Source organism: Malania oleifera, chromosome 9 (genome assembly GCF_029873635.1).
Source record: "Malania oleifera isolate guangnan ecotype guangnan chromosome 9, ASM2987363v1, whole genome shotgun sequence".
In the NCBI taxonomy this organism is placed as follows: domain Eukaryota; kingdom Viridiplantae; phylum Streptophyta; class Magnoliopsida; order Santalales; family Ximeniaceae; genus Malania; species Malania oleifera.
The window spans coordinates 93,324,638-93,333,710 of NC_080425.1; the positions used below are offsets into that span (position 1 = coordinate 93,324,638).

The 9,073-nt window shown below is 41.0% G+C and overlaps 1 protein-coding gene and 1 long non-coding RNA gene across 3 annotated transcripts; both read right to left on the reverse strand.

The window, feature by feature from the left end:
* Window positions 1-2,342: 2,342 nt before the first annotated feature.
* Window positions 2,343-3,240, reverse strand: LOC131163959 (uncharacterized). Its single transcript, XR_009139189.1, has 2 exons — window positions 3,079-3,240; window positions 2,343-2,972 (listed from the first exon to the last, which is right to left on the reverse strand). It is a non-coding gene; the product is annotated as an uncharacterized LOC131163959 (long non-coding RNA).
* A 100-nt stretch (window positions 3,241-3,340) lies between these two features.
* LOC131163958 (zinc finger CCCH domain-containing protein 53-like) lies at window positions 3,341-8,358 on the reverse strand. 2 transcript variants are annotated; one of them, XM_058120823.1, is made up of 10 exons: window positions 6,479-8,358; window positions 6,222-6,389; window positions 5,916-6,095; window positions 5,717-5,817; window positions 5,374-5,634; window positions 5,076-5,193; window positions 4,615-4,842; window positions 4,441-4,514; window positions 4,103-4,304; window positions 3,341-3,914 (listed from the first exon to the last, which is right to left on the reverse strand). In XM_058120823.1, the coding sequence occupies exons 1-8, from the start codon at window positions 7,543-7,545 to the stop codon at window positions 4,481-4,483; spliced, it is 2,157 nt and encodes a 718-aa protein (XP_057976806.1). In that variant the 5' UTR covers window positions 7,546-8,358; the 3' UTR covers window positions 3,341-3,914; window positions 4,103-4,304; window positions 4,441-4,480. The 2 variants fall into 2 exon arrangements, with proteins under 2 accessions (XP_057976806.1, XP_057976804.1); XM_058120821.1 differs by having other exon boundaries at window positions 5,910-6,095.
* Between the last annotated feature and the right edge of the window lie 715 nt (window positions 8,359-9,073).

Here is a 9,073-nt window from a genome sequence, read left to right on the forward strand (position 1 = left end):
GCCAATTTATTCGTGGACATCAGTTTTCTTCACGAGCGGGCAGTATATCACTACACCATAATTTGCCTTTTCGCCGGGTTCTTTTCTAATGCGAGTCGCCAGGAGCTTTAGCAGCAGTGGATATGATGCTGGGACCTTTAGTGGGTACGAAGGTGACACATTTGAGTGTACATAATATATACTATATAAATCAGTAAATATAACTAATGTAACGCTACAAGGCATTTTTGATGATAGAACGAATCAAATTTTCCCCCAATTCATTAATACTACTTTTTTCCCACATAATTTCAACCGCAACAAGCAGAACAGCGAGACACGCTGATTGGGAAAGATGGTTATGCAAGAAGCCTGAATCCGTGAAAGAGCAACAGGAAACCACCTAATTAAATAACCGCATGTGGGAGCTTCGGGGCTGACCCCGATTTTTTTTCTTTTGTGATGGTACAAAGAGAATGAGAGATTTGAGGGGTGTCGGGGAACAAGAGTTTCTTTGGGAGTCCAGTGATGGCGCCGGGGGAGCCCCGAATTGGGGAGCGGCAGGGCTGCGGTGGTGTGGATTGGTTCGGTTGCTGGCTGACTTTTCAAGTCACAGAAGCGCAGTACTATTGTCTGACCACTTGAAGTTAAATTGCTCTTGAGCCTAGATAAGCTCTGCTCCTCCAGTGCTTCTTATCTCACACAACAGTACTGCCGCTATGTAAGCTCCAACAATTCGTTGCTCCTTGCCAATTCTCCAAACCAACACCACCCCAAAAGTTGTATACAGAGAGAAGAGAGAGAGAGAGAGAGAGAGAGAGGGGTTGCTGGCGCCATTACCAAGCTGGAGATTGACAACGGGTCTTCTCTGTGAATCTAAGCCAGGGGGGGACTAATTTCTTGCTGAAAATGATCTTTCTCTATCAACCTTGTTGTTGCGGCGCTCTCTGCAAACTAAAAAATTCGCTCATGCATTAGCAACAATCAAGCAACATATAGAAGCAAAAACCATGAGAGAGAGATCCCGGAGAGCGAGAGAGGAGCTAGTGCATGTCACTTGTTATCGGAACTTTGCCCCATTTGCGGGAGACACTAGTCATGATTTAGACCTCAATTGGAAAAGATCAATTTTTAATAGGGCTTCCGACTATTTGACATTTGACTCAGGGATAATGAACATTGAATACATGAGGAAGCTCAATTTTTTAAAATCATGGTGTAAAAAATGACTTTCAAAAATTTCAAAACTCTCTTGAGATATAAAGGGGATTTCAATAGGGCTCCAGGGTACGAACAAGGACAAGGGCTAAGTTAGGCTTAAATCAACTTTTATTACACCAGGCTTTATAGAAAAAAGTCTGTAAAAATTGAAGGTGTTACACCGATGTCATTAAGGATGTTACGATGGAGTAATGATACTATATAGACACTAAATAGGAAAAACTAGAGAATTCCATTAATCAGTAGGTGTATCTTCAAGGGGGATTTGAATTTGAAGTCCATATTTTTTATTTTTAGTGGTGGAACCATTAACTGAGAGTATTAAAAGGAGATTCCTGTATATGTTATTTGCGATGATATTTGTATTATTGAGACACTAGGGACAAATAGAGGTCGGAATATTAGCATTATTGAAGAAAAGTTTTGAAATCTGAGAATGTAGGATAGAAATAAAAAACAAAAACAAAATATATGAAATGTAATTTAGTATAATATGAGGGAATAGATTAGGACAAAGTTAAACGGCTGATTTAAAGAAATAAATACACAGGTGTAAGCTTTATCAATACCTTGACGCTAGTATGTAGCTTGAAAGAAAAAATTAAAAATAATGTAATGCATAGAGTTAAAACAGGTTAGGTAAAATGAAAAAGTACTTCAAGTGTTCTATGTGATCGTAGAATACCCTTAAAATTGAAAGAAAAATTTTATAAGACAGCTATAAGACCAGTTATGCTATATGGATTAAAATGTTGGCCGATGAAGAAACATAATATCTAAAATGTAAAAGCTATCAAGATGAGAATATTTAGATAGATGAATGATATAATATTGAAAGATAAATTAAAAAATATTGAAAAATAAATTAAAAAATAAACATATTCATAGTAAGTTAGGTGTAACTCTTATAGAAAACAACAAAGAAATGACTTAGATAATATAAACACTCACAACGTAGGTCACATAGTGCACATGTAAGGAAGAGTGACTTAATTACTATGGAGGATAGAAGGGATAGGAATAAACCTAAAATAATTTGAAAATATATAGTAAGGATTTAATATCCTTACATCTATCAAAAGAAATAGTTCATGATAGCATAAATTGGCCAAAGAAGTATTCATATAACCGACCTCACTTAATAGGACTAAGACTTGATTTTATTTTTATTGTTGTTGTATCTCTCCAAATCACCATCTCACTTACACCCAGCTTGAATACTATTACAACCAAACACCCCCTTTATTGGGGTCAAGGAAATCACTTTTCCATGTCCCAAACAGAACCCAATGCCCCACAGCCAATTAACTAGTAAGATCTAGTAGGAGACAGCTTCCCAGGCCTGACTGTCCCCATCCAGACCCCACGTGTCAACAACCTAATGACCCAACTGCTACCCCTGCATCTGCATGCACATCCAATCCAACTGTGCCAGCAGCCTACCCTTACTCTTTTTCCCCATCCCCTTTCCCAAACTCCGAGGCCACAGTGAAAAACCCAAATGAAAAATTGAAATTTACCATAAACCAATCAATCACGCACATCCATTCACACCTCCCAGTCTTTTACAGTTTTACAGTTAATTCAAGTTTTACAGTTCCCAAAAGATGCCATTTCCTCCCGTCTCTGCAGAACTCTTCTGCCCCTGCCACAGCCTCTGCAGGATGCACTTTTCTCAAACGTGTGCTATTCACATCTGCTTTTAGATCTGCGCGTGTCCTTTCCTGTCAAGTGTCAACGCTCACACCCTCTACTTTCCGCTTTCCCCTGTTCTGTGACAGATAACCACATAACAGAGAAAGGAAAAGGAAGACAGGGGGAGATGAGATGAGAGAGAAATAAAGATCAGAAGAGGAGGAGGAGGGCATCACCACTCACATGGGTGTTGGTGGCTGGGACCCATTGAAAACTGGCAATATTAGATTAAATCTGTAGGACCCATTGGCAGTGTCAGCACCCATGTGATGTGGTCCTCCTCCCTGATTTCCCCTCTGTACCAAAAAGGCAGGGAACAGTCCATACCCCACCACCATAATAAAAGAGAAAGGAAAACGCAACAAAGAGACAATCCTTCTGATGGGGACAGCGCGCACGCCCACCACAAGGAGAGAGAGAGAGAGAGAGAGAGAGAGAGAGAGCATTTGAAACTATTTCATTTCTTCTTCTTTTTTTCCCTAATTTCCTTCCCTTCTCTTTTTGGGTTTCACAATACAGTGTATCACAGCAACAACATAATGTAGTAATGGACTAATGGTAGAAAATCCCAAGTTTGTGAGTAGAGCTCAGCGGACTAATTTACCTTCCCACCTTTCTTTCCCTCTCTTTTTGGTGCCCCTTTTAACTGCAAATACAGCTTCTACAGCTTCCACTTTTGGGTTTGGGATCAGTCTTGTAGTTATCCTTGCTTTCAATTCCTTGTTACCCCTCTTTGCATTTGGTTTCCTGCTGCTGCATCTATTAGCGGGCTTCTGCTGTACAAAGATTTTAACTGTTTTTCCTACCAACATAGAACCCTACAGACTAAATGCAGTTGAAATCCGTCACAGTGTATTACATTTGAGGAGCCACGAAAGGGGCAGGGAAAGAAAGGAAACTACTGCAGTTCCTTCTCTAGGACTTAATACACATTTGTTTCATCTTTCTGTGATTTTTTAATCCCGGTGTGTATGATGAGGAATTGTGGGTCCAACTTCTTCAACTATATTAGAAAATGACTACAAGATTGAAAGGTTAAGATATTGAAATGATGATGAAAGTAGAAGTGATTGAAATGAAAGTAGGTTGAGTTGAAAGTATGATTGGTCAAGCAAGGAGAGATGATGATAGTTTTTGATTGAATGATGATGGTGATTTGAAAGTAAGAATTTTTTTTTATAAAAATACTTGCAACAACTCTTTGTACTGAGTAAGGGATTGGATGGATGGAAAATATGGCCTCATCTCCGCCCCCCACTCTGCCTTCTACCTATGCAATATTTGTATTGTAGTAAGTACTAGTATACTATTATTAATTGTTGATGATGATAACGATAATTATGATGGTACTGGTGATGTGATCTCGTCGGATTCGGGTTTTGTTTGGTTACACCTATGAATCATTCTTCCTGTAAGATAACAGCAAAACAACCAACTTTACTTTGGAAGGAAACAAATTCCAACTTGGAAGCAAAACAAAACCCAACTTAATTTCGTAGAAAATAAAAAAAAAATGCAGCACAAGGAAAGATAAAAATCACTTACCCAAGGAAGCCAAGCCCGACAAGCCGGCTGCTGCCTTGGCCTACATTCCGATTGCTCCATGGCTGGGAGAAAACCTGAAATGAAAGATAACTCAGGTTGAGTTGGGCACTGAATTTATATATATAATTAAAGTTAAGAGAGTATTAAAGCAGTTTAGTTATATGAATTAATCACCTGGGCATTGGGAAATAACATGATTTGAAGGAAGCCATGTCCAGTGTAGAGCTGGCTAGAAGCAAAGAAGAAGCAATAGGATCATTGTTAGCAGCAGCAGCAGGTGGCGACACTGCAGCATTGCTCTTCTCAGCCTCGCTGGTTGCCATGGAGAATGCAGACACACACTCACTGCTGACAGCCTTAGTGGGAGATGCGAACGGACTATCAGGGAGGTTGTGCTCCAAGCTGCACGCACCCAATAAATTTTGGGATAGCCCAATTAAAAGTAATGATTTTGAAGTTTTTTTTTTTTTTTTTCGTAATGAAAGTTATGAACATACCAAAGGGGAATAAATTCAGAAAAGTCACATTATAGTCACCAGGAGCAAGAATTTAATACAAATATCTAGTAGACTTAAACATGGAGATTACTATTTTTGGTATCATTTAGATTAGATTGAAAGCAAAAAGTAGCAAACCTTTCTTGCAAATCAGTTTCTTCACGAGGGCCGCTCTCCACACCATTGCCGCCGGGTTCTTTCTCTAATGCAGTCGCAGGAGCAGTAGTGGATATGACTGCTGGGCTAGAACAATTCTCTGCCAAATAAAATAAAATAAATAAATAAATTACACCAATTCATGAAAAAAGAATCAAATTTCTCCAATTACATACTACTACTTCCAACTTTCAACCTAAAGCATAAAGCTTAGACAGTGAGGGGAAGCGGTATGCAAGAAGTGAACAGTGAAAGAGAAAGGAAACAAATAATTAAATACCATGTGGAGCTTCTGGGCTGACCCGATCTGATGGAAGAATGAGAGATTGAGGGGTGAACAAGCTGGGAGAGTGAGGCGTGGGGGACTGAATGGGTGAGGAGAGGGTGCGGTGGTGTTGGAGGTTGTGGGACTTCTTCACATCCAGAAGCTGCAGACTCATTAGTCTTCGACCTTGAAGTTCAATTGCCTGCTGTAGATCAGCCTGCTCCTCCAGCTTTCTTCTCCACAACATGTCCTGGCTATTGTAGAACATTCTTGCTCCTGAACCAAACCAACACACCCAAAAGTTATATACAGAGAGAGAGAGAGAGAGAGAGAGAGAGAGAGAGGGTTGCTGGATTACCAAGCTGGAGATCAAAAGGGTCTCTTGGTGAATCTAAGCCAGTGGGGGTACTACATGCTGAAAACTGATCTCCTCTCTCAACCTGTTGTTGCTGCTGCTTTCTGCAAAATAAAAAATTAGCATGCATGAGCAACAATCAAGCAACATATAGTAACAAAACCAGAGAGAGAGAGAGAGAGAGAGAGGAGAGTGCCTGTACTTGTCTGGGACTTTGCCCTTCTCCTTGTAGGGCTTAACCAGAACCCGGGCATCACACACAAAGTGAGGGTTCCCCTTGGCCAAAATGATCTTGACAGTCTCAGGGTAAACGAAAGTTACAAACCCAAACATCCGCTTCTGCTGGTATGGAATCCTCACGTCTTGGACTGGTCCATAGATGCTAAACATATTCATTCAAACCCCAAAGCAAAGAAATTCAAGTAAGCAACAGCACATATAAAAAATATTAGCGCCAAACTATACCAATACCCAATTCAACCATGTGGAAGAACAATCAATCAAGAACCTGAAATAATTGGAAACATCTTCCTCTCTGAAAGTGCTATCCGCCGGAAACGTCAAGTAGATTTGCCTGGAACCCGGGTTATTCATCGAGAAATCATTTCTTTCAAACCGAGATCTCCCAAATTTGTGCATGTCTTCGCCAATCATCAACGCCGCCGCCGCCGCCGCCCTACAAACCCACATATGGTTCGAGCAATAGTTAAATTTCTGAGAGCGAAATTGAAGCTCTGTGCGACTTGTTTGTGCCTGTTCATTTACCTCTGGCTGTCATTCTGTTGCTGCTGTAGGAAAAAATTGACGCACTTGCTTGCAGAGTAGGGAAAACCAGAAGCAGATGAGGCGATGAGCTGATGAGAAGCTGAGGCTAACCTGTGCTGCTGTGCAGATTTAGACCTGAGTAGCTCCTGCTGGCACTGCTCCATCATCTCGAACTTATTAGGGGACCCAACAACAGCAGCGGGGTCTGAGCCCACCACGGCGGCCGAATCGCCGCCATGGAGGAACCTGCAAGTGGTTCCGTTCTTGCAGTAGCCTCTGGCGAAGTAGAGGCAAGGTCTCCACCCGAATCCGGAACCTGGGTCGTCAGAACTCAAACAAGCGTCGTTGACGGAACAGCTCCGACGGTGATGGAGGCCGTTCCCCGCAACGCCGCCCCAATTCCCGACGCCGCCGCCGTACGTCAGATCCTGCTGCTGCGGATAAAACACTTCTGGGTTTTTGGCGCCCACCGTCGGGGACCCGTCGTTGAGGAAGGAGAGCTGTTCCTGCAGCTGAAAGTCGTCCATCAAGTCGTTCCCGTAAAAGGGAGAAGACGAAGCAGTGGAAGAAGAATTGAAGGAAGAAGAGTTCGATCCAGGTGCTAAACTGTCGATTCCGTTGCTAGCCTGAGCTCTATACGAGTTGGGGCTGATCAAATCTTCTGGGTTTTGAAAATCGGAGAAAATCGGCGAAGCCCAAGAAGAAGGGATGGAGAGAGAGGTTGGAAGACTAACCCCGCCGCCGCCAGCGGCGCCACCGAGTACCCGGGGAGAAGATAAGGAGTTCTGACGGGACACGGAAGTGGGGTGGTTGCTGGAGAGAAACGGCGTAGGAGACGGCGGCGACGGTGTGGAAGACGCAGTCGAGGAGTTCGACGAAAGTCCCAGCTCAGTCCGAGCCTTGAGAATTACAGAGTGAACCAGAGCTTCGGGTCCGAAAGCCAGGCGAATCATTTCCTTTTCGCCGTGGTCTTGGATGAGGAGAAGACCCATGATCTTGGCAGCGTTTTCAGGATCCAAGCTCTGGATCCTGGAGAAAACTATTCTAGTGGCTTCATAAGCATCCATGATTCTTAGAGAAACGGAGTATGCTACTGTTTTGGTCTCAACAAGAACAGAATAATAGCCAGAGGAGAGGAGACCGTCTTTCTCTCCCTTGCTCCGGCAGAAGAAACTACAGAAAAGAAAAAGGAAAAGAAAAGAAAAGAAAGTGGTGAAAGGAGTATTCCCGTGGGGGGAAGATGGAAAAGGAGAGGATGCTGATTGCGGAGGGTTGCCTTTGCCAAAAGGGCAAAAAAAAAAAAAAATTGGTTGTTGAATTTCTGTATAAAGAAAAATATGTATGCAAGTAAAAACACAAAAGGTGCAGAAGCAGAGGGCAAGAGGAGTAAAAACCAAGACCAAGCAGGTCCCTTTCTCTATCCCTTTCCCAAATTGAAATCAAAGACTACAGCTACCAGCTAGCTAGCTAGCTTCGTGCTTCTGCAGAGTACGGTTCTTTCTCTTCAGACTCCCTTTCTTGCTCTGTCTCCCTCCCCAGCATGGCAACACCCAAATCAACTCACTGCAAACACCAAACCACCACCTTCTCTATGCTCTCTCTGCAGAAGAAGAAGAAAGGAAGCGTCAACTGCTCAGCAGCAGCTGTTGTCTCCCTGAAAACTCATTTTGGCCATCTGGGTCGGTGGGGAAGTGAGCAGTGAAGCTCACTCAGAACTCTGAGCTTCTCTCTCTCTCTCTCTATAGTTTGGGGAGCAGAGGGGAGCAAGAAGCAGGGTAGTGTGGGGGAGCGCTGGATTGAGTGGGAGGGGGATCCCAGATCTGCTTCTAAATAGTGCACGTTCTCTGTTTCCCTTGTGCTCTGACATGTGACTCACTCGGATGTGCGTTTGAGTTGGATGACTTAACACAGTAAAATATTTAAAATTTAATTTTATACCATTTCAAATTTTATTTAACTTCATTTCTTTGAATTATTGGAGTTGGGTCTCCAAGTTTAAAAATTCAAATTTGATTTCTTAGAGTTTAATCTCCTACCAAACAATATTAATTACATAATTAACCTTTTTTTGAGACATTTCATTAGTTAAAGTTTGAATTTTTTTAAATATTAGGAGTTTTAAATTCAAATTTTAAAATACATGAAAAATTATAAGAAATAGAAGTAGATTAATATTTACAATATATATTAAATGATTATAAAATGACATAAAATTATGCATAAAAATAAATAAATAAAAATCTATATAGTTTAGTAGTTTACTTATACAATTATTAACTATTTTTTTAATGTTTCAACTCTCCAAGAAAAATATTTATATGACTATATATTGTTCAAAATTATCATATCTTACAAACCCGATATGCCATTAAATATTTTTTCAGAGTTTTTTCTTTTTATATATATGAAGGGTATAAGTTAAATTACAAGTTTCAAGTGAATAATCCTCGTGAATACAAGTCCAAACATAACAATAATAATAAATTCAATTCAACTCTAATTTAAATTTATGTGTAACATTCCAAAACTTAAATCCACCAAATTGAGAATCATTAAATTAGTCAAATAATTTGAGTGGACTCAAATTTGAATTTG

Coding starts and splice junctions, on each gene's coding strand:
- LOC131163958 (XM_058120821.1), bottom strand. CDS start 7,545: ATGGATGCTTATGAAGCCACTAGAATAGTTTTCTCCAGGATCCAGAGC. Junction 5,635..5,716: donor CCCTTTTGATCTCCAGCTTG/GTAATCCAGCAA, acceptor GGTTTGGTTCAG/GAGCAAGAATGTTCTACAAT. Junction 4,515..4,614: donor TGTTATTTCCCAATGCCCAG/GTGATTAATTCA, acceptor CTTTCATTTCAG/GTTTTCTCCCAGCCATGGAG.